The sequence below is a fragment of the Acomys minous genome (genome assembly GCF_964271855.1).
Source record: "Acomys minous genome assembly, chromosome: 9".
Lineage (NCBI taxonomy): Eukaryota > Metazoa > Chordata > Mammalia > Rodentia > Muridae > Acomys > Acomys minous.
The window spans coordinates 68,916,121-68,937,971 of record NC_140490.1 but is presented as its reverse complement, the minus strand read 5'-3'; the positions used below and the strand labels follow the sequence as shown (position 1 = coordinate 68,937,971).

Sequence of the window (21,851 nt, the reverse complement as noted above, 5' to 3'; positions counted from 1 at the left end):
TACAAAGAAAAACCTGCTGTGAAAACAAAAACCCAACCAGATATTAAAGGCCAGCCAAAGATATGTAAAACTCGAGCTTCACAGAAATTTAAATAGCAAATTCCCCAAAACCTTTAGTATGTGCCTCAAACCACTAACACTGCTAATGAATACTAATTGGAAAAGGTGAACTATCCAATTGTTTCTCTAACTGTAGAATGTAACAAAAATGCCTGTTTTTAACTCATTTTAGACACCACGAGTGCGCCAATTCTGGCTAAACAGATTTAGAAGACGGCAAGGAGACAGCCTGAAAACAAGCCTTATAATTATCTTCATTCCCTAGGTTGGTCAAGGACCAACTAATGCTGTTAAAGGTTGAATCAAAATTGTAAAAGACTACTTAACACAAGTAGCAACACCTACTAAGCTCCCCAAGTACTACAGCGCTCTTGGACGATAGTGGAGTTGGCTCTTAAAAGAGCCTTTTATGTTATGTAGCGGTGTAGAAACTTGGCCTCAAGCCCTCTCCCCGCGGATGCGACGGGCCAGCTGGATGTCCTTGGGCATGATGGTCACACGCTTGGCGTGGATGGCGCACAGGTTCGTGTCCTCAAACAGCCCCACGAGATAGGCCTCGCTGGCCTCCTGCAGCGCCATGACGGCCGAGCTCTGGAAGCGCAGGTCGGTCTTGAAGTCCTGCGCGATCTCGCGCACCAGGCGCTGGAACGGCAGCTTGCGGATCAGCAGCTCGGTGGACTTCTGGTAGCGCCGGATCTCGCGCAGCGCCACGGTGCCGGGCCGGTAGCGGTGGGGCTTCTTCACGCCGCCGGTGGCCGGCGCGCTCTTGCGGGCGGCCTTGGTGGCCAGCTGCTTGCGCGGGGCCTTGCCGCCGGTGGACTTACGCGCGGTCTGCTTGGTGCGAGCCATAGCGCACGAGAGCAAGAAAAGAAACGGGTGGAGAGCCTTGGCTGCGCTGGTATTTATACAGGAGACGCGCCGCTCTGATTGGATCCTGGCCAGCAGCTCTCAGGCTTCCGTTGTAGTTTGCGGAAGTGTTTCTATGGATTGACGAGTGGCTGATTCCTAGTGCCGTTTTTGATTGCTAAATAACAAAGATAATCCCGCCCCCCTTAAACAGCCCGTTTAGAAACCCCTATGTATTTGGCGCTATTTCAAGCCCGGAATCCTTTCACAGACGGACCTTATTCGTGTGGGATTTTTACTTGCTGTACACAAAACATGTTCCAAGAACAAAGTGCTCTAGAATTTTATTTTAGCTATTTCCCTGCCTCCGCCATTTTCCCGCTTAATAGTCTGTTATTTCTCATACAGATTTAGAAACTGCTTATGCAGTTTATCTGGCGACGACAACCTATCATGAGCGAGGCTCTGATTTCCACCCCCGGGTCCAGAACCATGCTCAGCTTAACAAAAATTTTCAAATTGTATTGTTTTCCTCTTGTTAGTGTTGCCACAAAAATTGACAGGAGTGCAGCTTCTCGTGTTCTTAAAATGCTAATTACATTTCTTTCGAGAGAGTTCACCACAGGCATTTTGTTTTCTGTTGGGGCGTAGCGATTAGGCACCCCAAGCCTTCAAAAACATGGCAACACGGTTTTTCAGGAGGCCCTTTCTGAAGACACAAAAGTTCATTGTTTCCTTCCGCGGAGACCTGAGGACCCGGGACAGAATGCTTTTCTTCTGCCCATATTAGAGACCTGTTTCCCTTATTTTCTAGTTACAATACGGACGAGTAATGATAAGTATAAAAAGAATCCATTGAGTACAAAATTATCAACCTGTAGTTGACAAGGAGCCTACCAGATTTCAGCAAAATAGTCATTTCTTTCACTTTCCTTACAAGGTTTTGAAATTTTAGTTGCAGACGTTTAGTCTACTCGCTGTATTGGCCCAATCACAGTTTAGATTGGCAACTCCTCGTTTGCATATTCCTTCAGTTGCATAGTCGCTCAGTTTACTAAGTCCAAAGCAAAGAACTAAGATTTTACTTCCCAAGTCTTTTAACAAAGCAAGTGCTGGGAGACGTGTCTGTCTTTAGAGCACACCTTTTCAGTGCAAGAGGAATGACCTTTGGTAAATTGTGGTTCAGGAGATTAGCAAGAAAACTTGCTAATAAATTAAGGACAAATACATGTTCATGCTAGTCCCAAAGCGAATGTACAATACTGGATTTTTGTATAATAATAGGGTGTCTTTCCCCCTGTAATGCTTTCTTCACTTAGCTTATGATTTATTACAGTCGATATTATTTTTAGATTGTATGTTAGCCACTCTTAATGATCTCTTTTGCATAACAGGTTTTTAAAAAATTCAGCAGCTTCAAACTGTTCAGATGCACTGTCTCTTTTCTTCTGTGTCTCTGTGTATGGCTTAAGCAGATCTTCGTATGGATGCAGTGAAGGAGTGGGCCAGAGTAGCAGTTTCCTGGATGTGCTACCGGGGCCCCATCATTTTGCATATTCTAAATGAAGTGGTACAGTTGGTATTCTTTTTATTTGCTTATTTTCCTGGGCTGTTGGTGTAGTAGGCGTAGGAAAGGGCCTGAGAAGGTTTGCAGAGGAAAAGGAGATAGCTACAGAGGCCGTCCTGCTCTGTCAGAAGTCTATTAAGAAATGAGCATCTTCCCTGTGTCCTTTCTTTTCTCTTTCCCCCAATTCCAGGTGTCACTGCCTAACAACTTGCAATATTCAACCACATTGTAGGCAACCATGCATGAGAGGCACACACACTAAAGGCCACACAAAAGCTCCCTGTTTTCCGTATTTCTTGTTACATCTGTTTATGAACATCAGTCCTTCACAGCCTATGCACGCACATCAAAGCTGTTTTCCTCAGGAAGCCTAGGATCCTGTATTTGATCAGAATTCCATGATAGTGGTTTTGTTTACAGGCAAGGGGTTAACTGGAGGCCCTTAAGGGTTTATAGATAGCAATAGGCAGTTGGTCATCAAAAGTCAGATGGTTATTGGATAAATAATTTTATATGCTAACTTGTTTGGATTTTACCCTATTTGTTGATCTCTACAAGTAAAATTAAGGCATAGATTCAGTCTACCTTAAGGCTATGAGAGTCATATGGTTCCTATAAGATTGAATCCTAGGAGGGGTAGCCTTAAGGGGATTTTGAAATTTTGGGATGGGAGATAAGTGAAATTGCTTGTGTATGCAACTTAGGGCACAGGGTTTTTGTGCGAGTTAACTGCTCTCTGGGCAGCAGATTTCCTATAGCCATGGGCTTCTCTTAGGGCCATAGTGTGTGTGTGTGTGTGTGTGTGTGTGTGTGTGTGTGTGTGTGTGTGTGATGTGTTAGCAGCAATTTACACTTAGGATGCTTCAAAACACTATTATGAGCAAAAAGTAACACATGGTCTATTTTCTTTTCTTTTCTTTCTTTCTTTCTTTCTTTTTTTTTTTTTTTTTTTTTTTTTTGGTTTTTTCGAGACATGGTCTCTCTGTGTAGCTTTGGCTGTCCTGGACTCACTTTGTAGACCAGGCTGGCCTTGAACTCACAGTGATCCTCCTGCCTCTGCCTCCCGAGTGCTGGGATTAAAGACGTGCTCCACCACGCCCAGCTCTATTTTCTTTCAAACCCACTGTAGCTCAATATAAATTCTTTTCTTCTTAAAAATACAAATGACTTCTGCTTCTCTCAGTTTCTGTTATAAGGTCCTGCCATATATCCTTAGCGGGCATCGAACCCACAGAGATCCTCTTGCCTGATACCCACCCCCCCCACCCCCCCCACCCCCGAGAGTGCAGGGGCTACCAAGCCCAATGAAGACTTCTTTCTTGAGATGACACAGGTATCATATTGATTAACTTTCCAGAAGCAGTCTCAACGTCCACATTCTATTAGGTTTTAGTGGGAAATTGCATCACTCGGGGCCAAGGAGCATTACGGGCTCTGGAGGAGACTCTCACATGGTATAAGCTACGCCAAGTGATTAGAAAGTCCTGAAAAAGGGGCCGTGGGTGTTAAATGTTCATAATAATTAGTAGGAGTCTGGCTTAGTTGCCCAAGGTCTAGAATGTGCGGCCCTGGCGCTTGAGCACGTAACCGTGTCCATGGCCTTGTCAGTCTACTGCTTGGCATGCTGCCTGTAGGCGACAGCATCGCGGGCCACATTCTCTAGGGACGCTGTTTGTACCTTCAGGGTCTCCTGGTAGGTGAGGCCATAGAACGGCTTGACACCACTGTGCTAGACTGCGCATGCGTGATGGGCTTGGCGATGCTCTTGGATCTTCTCACATGGGACTTTTCCGTAGCATTTGTGCCTTTTCCCAGGTCAGCCTTGATGAACAGCAGCAGACAACTGAGCCCCGAACACTCAAGTGCTGTGACATCTACCAAACAGGCTCCCTCACAGTAAATTAGAAATTCCCATTTATAGCTACTTTGCATATCATATTGAAAACCTAGAATGTATGAGGGGAGGGCTACAGAATTTTTTTTTCATTTTTATTTGCTTATTTATTTATTTATTTATTTATTTTCCCTAGGACTCCCAGAGCCAAACCATAATTGCCAGAGTGGGAGGAGACAGAATGTGTGGCATGTTCTTTCCCATTCTTAAATACATTAAACAAATTTAATTTTACATGTGTGAGTGTTTTGGCTGCATGGGTGCCCCCAGTTATATCCAGTGCTGAGTACAGGGCTAAGAGAAGGTGTCAAATTCCCTGGAACTGGTGTTGTAGGCTGCTGTTACTGTCTGTTAGATGCCATGTCATTGCTGGGAACTTAACCCCAGTCCTTTGCAAGAGCAGTCAGTGCTCTTAATCATTGAGCCATCTCTCCAGTTCCTGCTTATTGCCCTAACTTCAGTTATCCTTTATTTTTGTTTTCATTTATTTATTTATTTTTACTGTGTTACAGATTTCTGGTCAGCCTGAAGGGCCCACAATAACAGAGCCCATGGTAGCAGGGACCACGTTAGTCAGACTCCATTCTGTTACATGGCTACCAGCCTCCAATGCATCACAAAAGACCTCCAACTCTGGTCCAGAAAGAACTCCCTGGATGAGGTCAAGCTGACTAAGAGCCAATGTTTATGTCCAAAGGAAAATTTGTCTATACCATCAGCTCCAGGGGAAAAGTCCACGCACCAGGTTACTTCAACCTCAAATCATGTTTATCACTAAGCATATCTTATGGCCTTGGTCATCCAGAATTCCCGACCCATGCTTACCGCTGTCCACAACCAAAGTGGCCAGAATAGGGGGCTTTTCTTTCTGAGGCCATTTTACTGTGCCTAAATTGACTCAGCATCTTCATATCTAAAGGCTGAGCACAAGTGCAGTGATATTAAAAGTGGCAGGGATGTGGAGGAAGGGGAGGGGTTGCCTGGAAGACTGTGAAGTTCCAGGTACACATACCGACATTGACCATACCATGGTGCTCCCCATTTTGTCCCCCACCGCTCTAAATTATGAATCTAGGAGGATTCACACATTTTGTTACTGTTTTGTTTTTCTTTTCCCAGTAAAGATATACATTTTGGACAAAATACCTCAAAACCAGGTAACGTGGAGGGCTCTGCCATACAGCAGGAAAAGGTTATGTCCACAGTAGCATTGTACGGAAAAATACTCGCTTATTTATGTCTTTGCTACTGATACAGTCTAACACTGAATTACTTTTTACCTGCAGTATTGTAATTGTGTAGCAGGCAACACCCCGAAGATCAGAGCTGGCAAGATGGCTCACCAGGTACAAGCCTTTGAGTCCAAAGGCCAGGGCTTTAGTGTTAGCCCACGGAAGCCACAGGGTGGAGGAAGAAAGTGCAATCTTGCAGGTTTGTCCTCTGACCATCATATCATGAGCAGCTTCTGTGCTTGGGGCTACACACTAAATACATAAACAAATGTAATAACACAAACTAACAACTTCAAAGATTATTGGCGCACACAGTAATTTTGTTCCGCTCTAGACTTGCAACATTTTATCCTTGTTTGGTGGTGCATGCCTTTAATCCTAGCACTCAGGAGGCAGAGGCAGGCGGATCACTGTGAGTTCGAGGCCAGCCTGGTCTACAAAGCGAGTCTAGGACAGCCAGGGATACCCAGAGAAACCCTGTCTCAAAAAACCAATAAATAAATAAATAAATAAATAAATAAATAATTAAATAAATCATATGCAACATTTCCACTTCTGAAATGCTTTAAGACCTTAATAGTTTTAATCCTTTTATTGATATAATGTAGAAGAAACTCAAAGTGATAGTATATGCTTAAAGAAATTACTAATAGGTTTGCCTAGGAGAGAGTAGAATTTAGGAGCAGGGCCTCAGAAATACCCCAGAGATAAGTAGTATGGCACTCAAGCCTCTTAAGGATAAGTACATTTTAGGGTACTAGGATGCAATGCCTGTTTCTTAAGACTGACCTCCCTCCAAATAGATTTTATTTTCATAACAAAAGGAGAAATTTACAACCAGCCATTATCCTCTTCCCTCACATCCAAGAACATGCTTCTAAGGAGCAGCTAGGGGGAAGTGTAGCATCACAACGACCATTAAGTCCTGGCCGGCCTCTAAGTCCCAGGTGCTCTTACCAAGAGAAGCATAATTCTCCCAGGTGAGCAAGACGGACCTAGGTGACAGCTACTCAAAAAGAGTGTAGATCTCTCACCTGCCCAAGTGTCCAGACTTGTGTTGCAATCTCTTTTTCAATTGCTGAAAGTATAACCTGAATCTGGGACCTGAAAGAGATCTAAAGATAACAATATATCTGGAATCCATATGTTTACAGTGCATCTAAGGTATGGGGATCTGAGTCTGGTTAAGAGCGCTGCCTGCTCCTCCACAGGTCCTGAGCTCAATTCCCAGCAACCACATGGTGGCTCACAGCCATCTAGAGTGGGATCTGATGCCCTCTTCTGGCCTACAGGTGTACATGCAGGCAGAGTACTGTATACATAATAAATAAATCTAAAAAATAAGGGGGGGGGCGAATCTTCTATTTATGGTCAGCATCATTAGCTAGAGCTGAACACGTGCTACATATATTAATGAGGTTTTTCCCCTTTCACAATCTCCCAATGATTTGTCCCTGGGAAGGTATATTAATATTAATTTGAGAACAAATTAAATATTCTTTTTAATTTCTACTTTAAAAATTAATTAGAAGGTTATCTAAAAATTTCCTGTACAGTCTGAGAAATGATGGAGAAGTGTATGTATAGTCAAGACTAAAACCTGCATAGAAATTAGAAAGTAATTTTTGTATACAATGGCTATGGATGAGGCTGAGACATGTTTTCATCCCGAGAGTGGTTGCGATATTTCCCTTGTAGTTTGAGGATTGGACAGCCTCTGGTCAACTATGTTGACAGTCTTCAAAAAGAGGTGCACATGTGGATCAGACAGGTGAAGGTGAGGATCCGATCTCCTGATTATGCCCCAACTTACTCCTCAAGAATACTGTGCTAAAGGACTATGCCATTGACTCATTTGAAGGAGCTGAGATGGTTCTGGCCTTTTTGTGTCCTTGGCTCTGGAAATGGAGCATTAGCCCCCAGCCCCATCTGTGTTAAACTGTCACTGCTTCCACGAGGGAAGGTGAGAAATGCATATAGGATGTGTGTTCCTTGGAGACATCCAGGAAGTGACTCTGGGTAGGAGGAACTCAAAACTTCTGCCAAGAAATGTTTGAATCTTGGAATTAAGGTAACTATGAAATGTGTTTCCTTTCATTGTCACATGAAAGCTTACTCCTAGGCGCTCATGGTTTTAGTTTGTTTGTTAAAGCCCCCCCCCTCCATCCATACATTTAGATGCTTACTTGAAAGGTCTTGACAATGGAGATGAATTCTTTTCATTACAAGACACAATTATTTTTTCCCATATGGGGGAAAAATAACCAAGAGATTGCAATATAGTTAGGCCACAGGGCAGTAATAATTTCTGATAGATATTTGCCTGTCTGACCATATTTCCACCACCCCCTGCCAATTGCACACATACTTGACCTGTGTTCTCTTGAGCCATGTAGCGTTTCTAAATGCTTTCCTCAGTGATGAATTACATAACATGTATGTTGGTTATGTACTTGGAACTACATTATTTGCATTTCACACCAGAGTAACTGTCATAAAGTAAACATAGTTGTTTTTTCTTTTTAAAAAAGGTGCGCTTTTCCAGTGTAGGCTATTGAGGCCTACCTACTGAGTAGGAATTCCATTACTCATTGGTTTCCTTTGCTTTTTCTAGACTTTGCCACAGTGATTATAATTGTAAAGATTTCAAGGTTCACTAGAGCTGAACCTCGTCCCTGTCCACTGCTCCCGTTCATAGTTAATACCCAGAAACCATTTCAGCCGTACCCCTTGTCCTGTCAAAGTGCCTGTAATGCCCAGAACAAACTAGGGTGAAGTAGGAGGTTTGCTGTGAATCTGAAGGAACCCAAGGCTACAGAAGTGCATAGTGATACTGTCAGTGAATAATTGAAAGGATGAACACAGAAACTAACTAGGTGTGTACAGTGAGATGGTAGAGATGCCTCAGCAGCAGACACTCACTGTTCCTCCAGAGGAGCTGAAGTGGAATCCAGGACCCACTTCTGCCTGGCAGATCACAGCAGCATGTAACTTCATCACAAGGCTGCAGCATGCTCTTCCGCCTGTGAGCACCAAATACACACACACACACACACACACACACACACACACACACACACACACACACTTTCACAGAAATAAAAATGAATCCTTTGAAATATATTGTATTAATGCAAGCAAGGAGTATTAAAGGGACAGTAGCTGGACAGTACTTTGCCTCCACAGACTACACTTTTGAATCCTTACAATTGTTCAGGCCCAGTCTTTGAACAAATCAACTCCCAGGAGTAATGAGAGAATGAATAATTAAAACAGATTAAGTCCACGTTAGTTTAGTAGTGGTTTTGGGGTCTTTATTTTCTTTCTGAAGAATAGGGAACCTAAAACCTTCCAATTGGCAGGCATAGTGGTCTACACCTTTAATCCTAGCAATAGGGAGGTAGAGGTAGGCGCGTCTGTGTGGAAGCCAGTTTGGTGGTCTTAGTGAGTTCCAGGACAGCCAGAGCTAGATAAGACCGTCTCAAAAACAAAACAAAAAGCTAGAGCCAAACCCTCCATAAAATACCAGCAGGTCTTCATTATTCTTTTATACTTTCGCCTTATTTTCTTATTGTAGGGATGCCATGTGGACCCCGACATACATACCTGTAATTATTAGTCCAACTAGACAAATTATCCTTCCTTGATAGCCTTTGCAGAAAGGCAATTTCATAGCCCTCTTGTTCATATGTACCCACACCACATTGAATGGAAAAACGTTCTCTCGGGGCAATCTGACGTATTTGTGAGAAAGTCATGACTCCTTAATTTGGAATAAGTACTTAATTTCCCTAAGTAGCTGGCATAAAGATTGTACCTACCACCAACAAATGCAAACTATCTAGTCCTCGCTTAGTGTCTCAGCACTTTACATAAAAAAGTGGGTGGCTCTGAAAAGAGCCTTTGTTTTTATAAACACCAGAGCCTGGACTTATTTCCCCTTGGCCTTGTGGTGGCTCTCGGTCTTCTTGGGCAGCAGCACGGCCTGGATGTTGGGCAGGACGCCGCCCTGCGCGATGGTGACGCGTCCCAGCAGCTTGTTGAGCTCCTCGTCGTTGCGGATGGCCAGCTGTAGGTGTCGCGGGATGATGCGCGTCTTCTTGTTGTCGCGGGCCGCGTTGCCGGCCAGCTCCAGGATCTCAGCCGTCAGGTACTCCAGCACGGCCGCCAGGTAGACCGGGGCGCCGGCGCCCACCCGCTCCGAGTAGTTGCCCTTGCGTAGCAGCCGGTGCACGCGGCCCACGGGGAACTGCAGGCCGGCGCGGGACGAGCGCGTCTTAGCCTTGGCGCGAGCCTTGCCCCCTTGCTTGCCACGGCCAGACATGTTTGGAAAGAGATTTAGGAGGAATCTCGAGGTCATGTGTGTAGACGTGCAAGTTATACTGGCAGGGTAGATTGTAAATTGCGGTGCTCATTGGCTAAAGTAATCTAAAAGAATGGACCAATCGTAAGTCAGAGTCAGAGCTCCTATTTTGCATAAAGCAGTATTAGATTTTACCCAATGAAAACGCGTCGCATTTCATATCATATTTGCATAGAAGTCCTATAAATATGTGCAGCAACCTAAGTAACGCACACCGCTGTTGAAGCTAACCAGCAGCAGAGTATCATGCCTGAGCCCGCGAAGTCCGCCCCCGCCCCGAAGAAGGGCTCGAAGAAGGCGGTGACCAAGGCGCAGAAGAAGGACGGCAAGAAGCGCAAGCGCAGCCGCAAGGAGAGCTACTCCGTGTACGTGTACAAGGTGCTGAAGCAGGTGCACCCCGACACTGGCATCTCGTCCAAGGCCATGGGCATCATGAACTCGTTCGTCAACGACATCTTCGAGCGCATCGCCAGCGAGGCGTCGCGCCTGGCGCACTACAACAAGCGCTCGACCATCACGTCGCGGGAGATCCAGACGGCCGTGCGCCTGCTGCTGCCCGGGGAGCTGGCCAAGCACGCCGTGTCGGAGGGCACCAAGGCCGTCACCAAGTACACCAGCTCCAAGTGAGCGCGCGCGCGCCTCACCTCTCACCCAAAGGCTCTTTTCAGAGCCACCCAACTTTTCTCTTAAGGAGCTATAGTTCTCTGCAACATGTTTGGTGTTTCGTAGCTTGTGTAAGAAATACAATGTTTCATTCGAACATTGGGGGTAGAAACAATGGATACATTGTTAAGCATGCTATAGAGTCTCTTCAGAACCACGTTACGTAGTTTTAAGCACACACAAATTGGGTATTGATTTAAGGCCGAATGATGTCGATGCATTGGATCCAGCTAAATCAGAAACTTAAATCAGAATACCACACATCCGAACGCAACACTCAAGAATTTGAAGCAAGTATGTCAAGCCAACTGCAAGAACTGACGGAAGTGAATTTACACGAGATCCTATCAATTCTAAGGATGGCAATACTAGTTTAAGAAATTCCTGACAACTGCTATAGAGGCAGGAGAACCATCACAGAAACAAAGTCCTTGCTGTTAACTTTAAAACCTGCACCTACCGTCTTCAGTGCTTTTCTCGTTTACCAGGACTAAAGCAAGCATTACAACGTCTTAAAGTGACAAGATAGATGGCTCTGAAAAGAGCCTTTGTGTGCGTGGTGAGGCGCAGCGCGCTCACTTGGAGCTGGTGTACTTGGTGACGGCCTTGGTGCCCTCCGACACGGCGTGCTTGGCCAGCTCCCCGGGCAGCAGCAGGCGCACGGCCGTCTGGATCTCCCGCGACGTGATGGTCGAGCGCTTGTTGTAGTGCGCCAGGCGCGACGCCTCGCTGGCGATGCGCTCGAAGATGTCGTTGACGAACGAGTTCATGATGCCCATGGCCTTGGACGAGATGCCCGTGTCGGGGTGCACCTGCTTCAGCACCTTGTACACGTACACGGAGTAGCTCTCCTTGCGGCTGCGCTTGCGCTTCTTGCCGTCCTTCTTCTGCGCCTTGGTCACCGCCTTCTTCGAGCCCTTCTTCGGGGCGGGGGCGGACTTCGCGGGCTCAGGCATGGTGACAAAAGCTAAAAGTGAAAAGCAAAAGCAGGAACGTAGGAATTGACAGCATGAGCAGGCTGTTCTTATATAGACCTTTTATGCAAATAAGGGATTCAAGAATAGTGAGTTATGATTTGAACATCAGTTAGTGACACTAGTATGTAAATTTGATTGCATGCCTTCTCTCTTATTGGCTAAAGAGAGAAAGACAATTTCATCCAATCACACTTCACCTTTTCTACTTCCATCTATCAGTATAAGTAGCGTCTCATTACGCTTCTAGGTACCTTGTTACAGCACTTAAAGTGTTCTGTTACATTTGTGCTCCTACAATATGTCTGGCCGTGGCAAGCAGGGTGGCAAGGCTCGCGCCAAAGCCAAGACGCGCTCGTCCCGCGCCGGCCTGCAGTTCCCCGTGGGCCGCGTGCACCGGCTGCTGCGCAAGGGCAACTACTCGGAGCGGGTGGGCGCCGGCGCCCCGGTCTACCTGGCGGCCGTGCTGGAGTACCTGACGGCCGAGATCCTGGAGCTGGCGGGTAACGCGGCGCGCGACAACAAGAAGACGCGCATCATCCCTCGACACCTACAGCTGGCCATCCGCAACGACGAGGAGCTCAACAAGCTGCTGGGACGCGTCACCATCGCGCAGGGCGGCGTCCTGCCCAACATCCAGGCCGTGCTGCTGCCCAAGAAGACCGAGAGCCACCACAAGGCCAAGGGGAAATAAGTCCAGGCTCTGGTTCTTAAGCTAAAAACAAAGGCTCTTTTCAGAGCCACTTACCTTGTCATTGAAAGAGCCTTTTTGCTTTTGTTGAGGTTTCCAATCACGCTTAAGTCATGTTTGTTTTTAATAGCGAAGAATTTTCGCTAAATTTTACAAGTGTGGCCCTAAATACTACCATGTAAAAGTCAACATTCTGAGTGTGTATTAAAAGTGTCCTGGAAAATTTCGAGGGTTCTAGAGACACTAAGATTTTCTCAAGTTTGTAACTTTGCTTCAATGAGTGGGAAAATCAATTATCGATTTACTCTGAAATTTTTAGTGTCACTTCAACCAGAAATTAACCGAGATAATCTTTCTCTGAAAAAGTTTAGAGTATTTTTTACTTTCCCTAGCCCGTTTACACAGCCTGTAATCGTTTCACTTTATATTTTTAGTGAACATCCAGCTAAAAGCCGTGTTTGAAACTATTGCTTCACTGTTAACACTCACATTAGATTGGAAACAAGGCTTCGTTAACAGACCTCATCAAAGTTTAAGCTAGGGTTTTTGATATGTACCTTTTGTATCTACCTTTCTGTAGAAGGAAAACACAAAAACAAGCAACCCATCAAATTAGTTGAACCAATTACCTTTAACTCGATACCTTCCAATAAAGTACATGGCCCATATAAAATGTTAGCACTCAAACAGCATGAATCCTAATAAGTACAAAAATGGATAGGGCTTTTCTTTTGTTATTCTTTTTCTATCTTTTAGGTAGGCACAAGCATAAAAGTGGAAAACCACATAATGGGAAAATATTAAAATGAAAGGGGCGGTCCCTGGAGAGCGGCGTGAGCAGAGCTACCAATAGCGTTGCTGCGGTACTGTACTTATTTGGTCCAATGAGAACGGGGCTTGTCCAGGTTCTATATAAGTACTCCGGTAACAACACAATTTTCTTCTCGGTTTCAGGTAGTTGTCCTGCTCTACTTTAGGTATGGCTCGTACCAAGCAGACCGCGCGTAAGTCCACCGGTGGCAAGGCTCCGCGCAAGCAGCTGGCCACCAAGGCCGCCCGCAAGAGCGCGCCGGCCACCGGCGGCGTGAAGAAGCCCCACCGCTACCGGCCCGGCACCGTGGCGCTGCGCGAGATCCGGCGCTACCAGAAGTCCACCGAGCTGCTGATCCGCAAGCTGCCGTTCCAGCGGCTGGTGCGCGAGATCGCGCAGGACTTCAAGACCGACCTGCGCTTCCAGAGCTCGGCCGTCATGGCGCTGCAGGAGGCCTGCGAGGCCTACCTTGTGGGGCTGTTTGAGGACACGAACCTGTGCGCCATCCACGCCAAGCGTGTGACCATCATGCCCAAGGACATCCAGCTGGCCCGCCGCATCCGTGGGGAGAGGGCGTAAAGGGTAGTGAGAGTGCAAGGCTGAACCCAAAGGCTCTTTTCAGAGCCACCCACATTTTCTGTAAAAGAGTGTGTGTTCACTTTCCTTTTTTTTTTTTTTTTTTTTTTTTTTTGGAGACAGGGTTTCTCTGTAACCTTGGCTGTCCTGAACTCACTTTGTAGACCAGGCTTGCCTCGAACTCACCGCGATCTGCCTGCCTCTGCCTCCCGAGTACTGGGATTAAAGGCGTGCGCCACCACGCCGGCTCTTTACCTTGTTTTTATTGGGACCATTTTTACCCCAAGACAGGGTTTCTCTGTAGCCTGGGCCGTCTTGGACTCGCTTTCTAGACCACGCTTCCCTCGGACCCAAATCAATCCTCCCTCTGCCTCCCAAGTGCTGGCATTAAAGGCATTCGCCACAATTAAACTCCAAAAGTTCGATTTTAGCTGGGCCTTGTATCGTACGCCTGCAATCCCAGCATCCTAATCCTGGACAACTAAGGCTACACAAAAACCCTGTCTCCAAAAGTTTACTTAGCCAGTTTCGTTATCCAAATCTCTTTGTCTTCCCATATAGATATGTGTTTGCAGTTGGTCTTCCGCTCTGCGTGTACTTTTAGTAAACATCATCCATAACTGGGTGCTTAAATTTCTTGACTTGTTAACATTACCTTTTTTTTTTTTTAGGTTATCGTGCAAAGGTGTCCGGACTCTTAAGCACATCATCTACTCCACTTTGTCGCAATTGTCTTAAGTAGCAAGGTGCTACCTTCGGCGCGCTCTTGAAAGTGGCTAAATAAATACAGGCTGTATTTCTTCATATATGCGGTTGCTTTAGAGAGAAGCTTTGATCATGGGGCCTTGGAGACCTTGCCTGGCAGGCCCAAGTGTGTGGGTAAAAGTTTCAGGGTGCAACAAGCAAGCTTTAAGGGACACTGCTTCTTTCAGGTGGGTTACCAGCTCTTTCCTCTGTTGGTGTTAAAATTCTGAAGTAGCTCACAATGCAGGCTAATTGTGATTCACTGTCCACTCCTGCTATCAAATCGGTGAGCCAGGGAAACTGGGATACAAACTGAATTCTAGATCTTGTGTGGGTTAGTGACCTTGTCTTAAAAAAGGACACGGAGATGGATTGTTAGGAGCACATTCTGCCCTTTCAGAGGCCTTGTTTCTTCCCATATCAGGTGACCACAATTGCCTGTAGCCCCCACTCTTGGGGCATCCTATGCCTCTAGTCTTCTGGAGCACCCGCATTCTTGTGCACACACCCACACACAGACACATAAGTGCATAAAGAGAATAAAAAGGACAAAAAATTCAAGGGGAAAATGAAAACCACGAGTAAGAATAACCCTGGGTTCACCCTGGATTGCTGTAGCTCTGGGGACTTCATGCTTTCTTTCTCCAGTGTTTAATCCAATAGCTCCAAACCATTGAGCTGGATTTTTTTTTTCCACTTGAACCAAACAAAGGTCACTTTGTTATGAACTATAAAGATGATGCGGCCAGGGGTTATCATGGTGGATCAATGCCAAGATATAGCCCCTAAGAATTCTGCCCCAAGCAACAGATCTGGTATAAGTAGAGGCTCTTGTGGGAAGGGAGAGGAAGGCCTGTGGGGAGCCTCGAGGGCAGAAAGGGAGAAAATGAGGTGATTAGGACACAGAGAGAAACAGCAGGATCAGAGAGAACAGAAAAAACTGGGGTTGCTGGGGTCCTTATATCAGGGGTGCCTTGCTGTGGCAGGTGATGACATGAGCAAATGCTAGGATCCTGAAGGCAGGACAGGTGGATGCAAGCACACTTGAAGGGAATAAAACTCATTTAAAGAAAAACCTTCATCAGAACGTTCTGTAGGCAAGTCGGTAAGATGTTTTCTTTATGAATGATCAGTGTGGGACAGCACAGCTCACTATGAGTGGCACCACCCCCGGCACATGGTCCTGGGGTTAAGGTGAGCAACCCAAGAAGCAGCACACCTCGAGGTCTGATTGTTTCTGTATCCAAATACCTGCCCTGACTTCTCTCAATGATGGGCTGTGATGGGGAATGTTAGTCAAATAAAGCCTTTCCCACTCACGTTGGTATTGGTCATTGTATCGTGTAAGAAGAGAAAGCAACATATTTGCGACTTCCACAGAGCTAAGAAGTAACTTCTTGTCTGAAAAATTTCTGCTTGACTTTTGAATTGTGGACTCTAGTAAATCAGTTATAGTTCGAGGGTTTGCAGACCATAAACAACTACTTGGTTTCCCATTGAGATTTACTTTAAAAAAAAAAAAGTATGGCTTGCGTTTTAACAAGCAAACTTCTTCCGTAACCCTTCACAAGCTTCACAGTAACAGATGCCCATCGCTGCTTTCTGATGAGAAAATCTAATTGGACCTGAACAATCATTGTAATGGCCTTTTGTTGACTATTTGGGGGGGGGGTTGGATTGACTTTGGGGTTTCCAGTATTGGAAATCAATCTTTCTTTATTTCTTTCTTTTTCCTTCTTTGTTTCTTTCTTTCTGGTAGGAAACTCAGAAAGGCATTCAGGTATCTTCAGAGAGTAGAGGGACTGCAGAGACCAGTGCCCTGTCCCCTCTTCAGAGAGGCATTGCCACTCCATTTTCTATGGTCATACTGGGAAAGTGTGGATTCTTCTTTCTTCTTTGGGGAAAAAAAAAGTAACGATGATACCAACTTTTTATTACATGGCACTTCCATCCTTACCTTTGTCACCAAATGTAATCTGTCACAATATTTGGTGACTGGTCCACTAAGTTTATGTTCATTTGTCATCATTTAGGTTTTCCACCAGTTGGGATTGTGCTGGGATGTGAGATAGGGTGGTGAATGAAGCAGAGAAGACCTTGTCCCCAAGGCTGAAAGATTACCATATGGAAAAAAAAGTTGGTGCTGAGGAGGTTTGGAAAAGCCCATTCAGTCCCTTGCATCTGTCACTCATGATGGAAAACAGGCACTTTATACAGGCTGAAGAAACATGAAATGTAGGAAGCTGTAAAGCCGTAAGTAACAGCACGATGCGAAAGCCCACACTGTGCAGAGCTATTGATGAGATACAAAAGCTGAGCCTTTCTTTGCTCTAGTCTCTTTCCTTCCTTGGATGCATATTCTCTGTTAAACAAAACAACAACAACAACAACAACAACAACAACAACAACAAAACCATCCCCACTTATGCTGCAACTGTGTATCTCTGTTCAACTTCTTGTCCCTGGACAGAATTTTGGGAAATACCCTTTTATTGACCTAGGTAGACAGCGCTTGTTTAGGCATGATAACTCTGCTCATGAGAAAATGAAGAGCTGACATTTCCTATTCTTCTTCACATGCTCAGGAGATTCTCCACAACAGGAGAAAGAGAAGACATTAAAAGAGCCACACACTCGTAAGTAGGGGGTATAAAATTAGCCTGACAAGCTCACATTACCCACATGACCTCACAAAGCAGAGTGGAATAATGAACAGAAAGTCAGTCTCTGGGCTCAGTAAGGGCTGTGTCTCTGGCACTCTCCTGTCTATATTAGAAGATTTCAATGCTCCCTCAAAGCATCTACTTATAGGCAGACGTTATGTGGCCCATGATCTGCATTTTAAAAAAGATTTATTTACTTATTATTTACACAGTAGTCTGCCTGCGTGTGTGCCTGCAGGCCAGAAAAGGGCAGTAGATCTCTTTATAGATGGTTGTGAGCCACAATATGGTTGTTGGGACTTGAGCTCGCAACCAGTGAACAGCCAGTGCCCTTAACCTCTGAGCCATCTCTCCAGCCTCCCTATACCTCTTCATTATTAAAGATGCTGACTTGATTTAACCTCTAGCAGGTTTTCTGTCTACCCCTAGGGGGACTGAAATTACTTATCTACAAAAATCCTATAAGAATAATTGAAAGACAAAAATAATACTGCTACCAGTCATTTTGAAGACTCTCTCTGCTCCTCCTTCTCCCCCCACCCTCCCCCCCAGGCAAAATCCTGTGTAGCCCAGCTGAACCTCACTATGCACCTGAGAATTATTTACACCTGATTCTCCTGTTCCCAGTTCCTGATAGTGCTGGGAATACAGGTGCCCACTGTATGTACTCCTGAGGATCAAAGCCAGGGTTTTTATACTAGTCAAGCACTCTGCCAACAGATGTACAACCCAGTCAGCATTCATGTGAAGATACTGGTTCTTTTTGAATATTCAGAAACTCAGAGTTGTTGAGGTCTGCAGGTCGTTCTAAAAAAGTGATTCATAAACATCGTTTTGGGTCATAGATGCATCTGTATAGCTGAAGAAATGATCGGGTTCCTTTCTAGAGGAATGGTGGAGATGTATAAAGGAATATAACACGAGTATAATATAATCAAAACATTAGCCATTTATGAAAGTATTTAAAAGTCAACGTGGTGAAACATCAATACATGACTCTTTCTTAATATATGGAGCCATTTAATCCACACATCTGACTAAGAAGTGTCAGTGTGGAGACAGCGCAAGCATGTTTTGAGCTATGGATATCTATGAGGTGACAAGGATAACAGATTTTCTGTGTGTTTAATGTTTGTTGACTAAAAACATACTCGCAGAAATTTCCGAGATTCAGTAAAGACACAGTAAAAATAGAGAGGACACCCGTGGCTCTTCTGCCAGAGGCATTCCCAGAGCCTCAGATTTCTATATGTAACTCAAGGAGCAGATTAACTGCTTTGGGATGAATAATCCACTACTGTATCTTTGAATCTTTTAGACCTCTAGTCCTGTATGCATCTGAGCTTTTACTTCCCCTGGCCAGTCTGAATGCTAAAGAACACTGCTCAGATTCCTAGGCATAACTAAGTAAATAAAAACCGTCTTAGAACCTGAAACAGAACACAGTTCTTAAAATGGTACTTACAACCTTTTAGACGCAGTGGTTCTCAACCTTCCTAATGTTTTGGCCCTTTAATACCGTTCCTCACGTTGTGGTGACCCCCAGTCACACGAAAATATTTCCTTGTTTCTCCATAACTGTAATTTTGCTGCTGTTATGAATCACAATGTAAATACCTTGATAAAGGACTGTGAAGGGGTCGCGAACCGTAGGTTGAGAACCGGTGTGACTGAAAAGGAATAATAATGTGCTTCTTTCTATTTGGCGACATAAGACACAAACGCCAAAAGACACATAAATTGTCCTTTTTGAGCGGTGAAAGAATTGTTTAGACACAATACAATGTATCAAAATTTAACTCCGGGCTTAGCAGCTGTCTCAGGCCCCGCCTTGTCTCCTCCAGCCTTTTCATAGGATAAACGCACAGAAGGGCGGGAATAGCCTGTGGTTTCCGCCTCCGCTCTTCAGGTTTTCAAACAGGTCCGCCACGGTATTATAAAAGACAGGAAGCACGCCAGTTGTACTCACTTGTATCGGTAGCCTGCAAGCAAAACTGGTGTTATGTCTGGCCGTGGCAAAGGCGGGAAGGGCCTGGGCAAGGGAGGCGCCAAGCGCCACCGCAAAGTCCTGCGCGACAACATCCAGGGCATCACCAAGCCCGCCATCCGCCGCCTGGCCCGGCGCGGGGGAGTCAAGCGCATCTCCGGCCTCATCTACGAGGAGACCCGCGGGGTGCTCAAGGTCTTCCTGGAGAACGTGATCCGCGACGCCGTCACCTACACGGAGCACGCCAAGCGCAAGACCGTCACCGCCATGGACGTGGTCTACGCGCTCAAGCGCCAGGGACGCACGCTCTACGGCTTCGGCGGCTGAGCTTACTTTCTTTTCCTCCAAACAAAAGGCCCTTTTCAGGGCCACCACCTTCTCATCTGAAGAGCTGAATTCGCTTTCTAACTTCTGCTTTAAGAGGCGAGTTAAGTGCATGGCTTTCTTTTATTTGGGTGTGTATAGAACTGAAAAGACCTTTGGTAATTGAGCTCAAAATTTTGAACCCTGAGTAAGAGTTGGTAGTTAGGCGGGCTTCTAAATCTTGCTCCTGTCTCTTGTGAGTACTGAATACACCGATCTATGCTTATGAGCTGTAGGCCCTCTAATCGCCACAGTAGGCCTTAAGTACATTCATGCGTGAAGGACTCCGGTGTCCCCTACATGTTTTCACTCGCTAAGTTCTTTAGTCTTCTAAGGCTACTTTCATGTTGCCTAGTGCAGTGTCCTGACGAGGTTACTTCCTACTGAACAAGTCCATTGTATTATAAACTGCCTAGTCTCAAATCTTAGCAGGAAACAAACGTATGTTTTGATTCCAATATCCCATACATATTAGTGGTTCTGAATTTAGTCATTTGCATAGCGTGGACTAGCCTAGCCTGGACTATGTAGTAGGGTGGCTTATAATTGGGGTGCTACCCTGCTGCCCACAGGCTATCAAGCTCTGGGATTACAAGTGTGAGATGGCAGTCCAGAATCTACCCCCTCTGCCCTTCCTCCACCACCACGCAAAACATTTTCAGAGCCAACAATTATTCTTTTAAAAGAAAAGGCAGAAAGTATTAGAGACAGAACATTTAGGTTCTGGCCTGCACTTGAGACAGAAAAGAAAAAGAAAAAGAAAAAGAAGAAAAACAACAACAAAAAAAAACCCTGCAGTTTCAGAAATTGGGCCGATCCAGTAAATCAAGGCTGCTCAGCCGGATAGAATCACGTTGGCGGTGATGATGAAGTTAGGTAATGAAAAGGGCAGAGTCTCGTGTGTGTGTGTGTGTGTGTGTGTGTGTGTGTGTGTGTGTGTGTGTGTGTGTGTACAGTGTCTTATCAATAGTGGTTTTCTGGAGAGACGGCCTGGGCAATGGGTGCTGGGAGTGTGGCTCAATGGCAGGCCCAGGGTTCCAGCTCCAGGATTGCATGAAAGCAGTCCTTGTGGTGCATTCTTTACAGTCAGCATGCAGGAGGCAGAGACTAGGGGATCTAAGTTCAAGGTCATTCTGTTCAAGGCCCTTGAGACATTATCTGGTCCCAAAACCAAACCAAATCCAGTCTTGGAAACCTTAAGAAATCTGACTTTGTTAGTTCCCTGCTCTGGAGCTTTCTACTGCAACAGCAACAGCAGCAACTTCTTCCTGTCCTCTTCCTTCTTTTGGCTTCTCTCTGTAACAGGGCGGGCTGTCCTGTAACTACAGTAGACTAGGGTGGCCTTGAACTCAGAGATGTTATGGCCTCTGCCTCCCAAGTGATAGGATTAAAGGTGTGTGCCACCAAGCCCAGTTTTCTGTAACTTCTTGATCTGTAAAATAAAAACCATAGTTTGCCATATACATCTTATATCTTCTCATGGGAAATTCCACGTGGTTCAGGCTTTTATTAACTTTGGTCTGCATTATCAGCTGTTCCCAAAGAGTCAGCAGAGAAGAGACATCAGTGTCTCCTGAGAACTGAAGAAGTTATTATCATTTGTGCACATGTTTCTGCATTTATTACCTTTACATTAGTTTCAGGGATCCAACTCAGATCATCAGGCTCACAAGTGACTTGCTTTAGGTGACCTTCAGGCCCTCTGGGGGGAGGGGGGAAGAACCAGACCCTGAAGACAGCAGAAATGTGCGTACTGGAATAATCAATATATTCTTCAACAAACCCAACAGGCTACGTAAATTTGAAAAACATGGATGGCTCTGGAGTCCAGATTCCTTCCCCCCCGCCCCCCTTTCTGTTTCTTATACAGCCCGGCCAGGCCTTGAAAGGTAGAGAAAGATGCACAGAATAGAGATGGAGTGGTCATGGGGAGTTTCAAACAGTGGGAAAAGATTAAAACAAACAAACAAACAACAACAACAAAACAGTACAATAACCTGAGAGGACTCTTCTGAGGGGTTTTACAGAGAGCTGCATGAGGCCTACTTTGCAGAGCACCACTTCACTGCAATTTGGGGTTTAAGATCAGTTGGGATGGCAGAAAGGCTCTGTGCATGCTCAACAGAACTGAAAAAAAATGTGCACTACAGCAGGCATGGAGGCACCACCGTAAATTCCGGTGCTCAATGAAGTCCCTGAGGCCAGCCTGGTCTAGCGAGTTCCAGACTCTGTGTCAAGAAACAAAACAAAACAAAACAAAACAAAAACCCAAACAAGTATAGAAGAACACCGTAGGGTTCTGGCCTACACCTCTAATCCCTATTTAAAAGGGCAAAGCAGGGGCATTGCTGAGTTTTAGTTTGGGTTTCGTAGTTGAATTTCAGGGTAACCAGGGCTACAGGCTGAGATCTTGTCAT

The 21,851-nt window shown here is 45.4% G+C and overlaps 7 protein-coding genes across 7 annotated transcripts; 4 read left to right on the top strand and 3 right to left on the bottom strand.

Annotated features, from left to right (window-relative positions):
- Nucleotides 1–447: 447 nt before the first annotated feature.
- On the bottom strand, nucleotides 448–974 carry LOC311605094 (histone H3.2). The gene has a single exon (XM_084795384.1). The coding sequence runs from the start codon at nucleotides 907–909 to the stop codon at nucleotides 499–501; it is 411 nt and encodes a 136-aa protein (XP_084651510.1). The 5' UTR covers nucleotides 910–974; the 3' UTR covers nucleotides 448–498.
- An 8,543-nt stretch (nucleotides 975–9,517) lies between these two features.
- On the bottom strand, nucleotides 9,518–9,968 carry LOC311605148 (histone H2A type 1-B-like). Its single transcript, XM_084795461.1, has one exon. It carries the CDS (start codon nucleotides 9,957–9,959, stop codon nucleotides 9,531–9,533), a length of 429 nt encoding a protein of 142 aa, XP_084651587.1. The 5' UTR covers nucleotides 9,960–9,968; the 3' UTR covers nucleotides 9,518–9,530.
- A 183-nt stretch (nucleotides 9,969–10,151) lies between these two features.
- On the top strand, nucleotides 10,152–10,641 carry LOC311605149 (histone H2B type 1-F/J/L). The gene has a single exon (XM_084795462.1). It carries the CDS (start codon nucleotides 10,209–10,211, stop codon nucleotides 10,587–10,589), a length of 381 nt encoding a protein of 126 aa, XP_084651588.1. The 5' UTR covers nucleotides 10,152–10,208; the 3' UTR covers nucleotides 10,590–10,641.
- A 532-nt stretch (nucleotides 10,642–11,173) lies between these two features.
- LOC311604904 (histone H2B type 1-F/J/L) lies at nucleotides 11,174–11,619 on the bottom strand. Its single transcript, XM_084795113.1, has one exon. It carries the CDS (start codon nucleotides 11,579–11,581, stop codon nucleotides 11,201–11,203), a length of 381 nt encoding a protein of 126 aa, XP_084651239.1. The 5' UTR covers nucleotides 11,582–11,619; the 3' UTR covers nucleotides 11,174–11,200.
- A 214-nt stretch (nucleotides 11,620–11,833) lies between these two features.
- Nucleotides 11,834–12,344, top strand: LOC311604903 (histone H2A type 1-B). The gene has a single exon (XM_084795112.1). The coding sequence runs from the start codon at nucleotides 11,901–11,903 to the stop codon at nucleotides 12,291–12,293; it is 393 nt and encodes a 130-aa protein (XP_084651238.1). The 5' UTR covers nucleotides 11,834–11,900; the 3' UTR covers nucleotides 12,294–12,344.
- An 862-nt stretch (nucleotides 12,345–13,206) lies between these two features.
- Nucleotides 13,207–14,481, top strand: LOC311606169 (histone H3.1). Its single transcript, XM_084797262.1, has 2 exons — nucleotides 13,207–13,748; nucleotides 14,349–14,481. The coding sequence occupies exon 1, from the start codon at nucleotides 13,270–13,272 to the stop codon at nucleotides 13,678–13,680; it is 411 nt and encodes a 136-aa protein (XP_084653388.1). The 5' UTR covers nucleotides 13,207–13,269; the 3' UTR covers nucleotides 13,681–13,748; nucleotides 14,349–14,481.
- Nucleotides 14,482–19,031: 4,550 nt separating this feature from the next.
- LOC311604302 (histone H4) lies at nucleotides 19,032–20,846 on the top strand. Its single transcript, XM_084794018.1, has one exon. It carries the CDS (start codon nucleotides 19,087–19,089, stop codon nucleotides 19,396–19,398), a length of 312 nt encoding a protein of 103 aa, XP_084650144.1. The 5' UTR covers nucleotides 19,032–19,086; the 3' UTR covers nucleotides 19,399–20,846.
- Nucleotides 20,847–21,851: the final 1,005 nt, after the last annotated feature.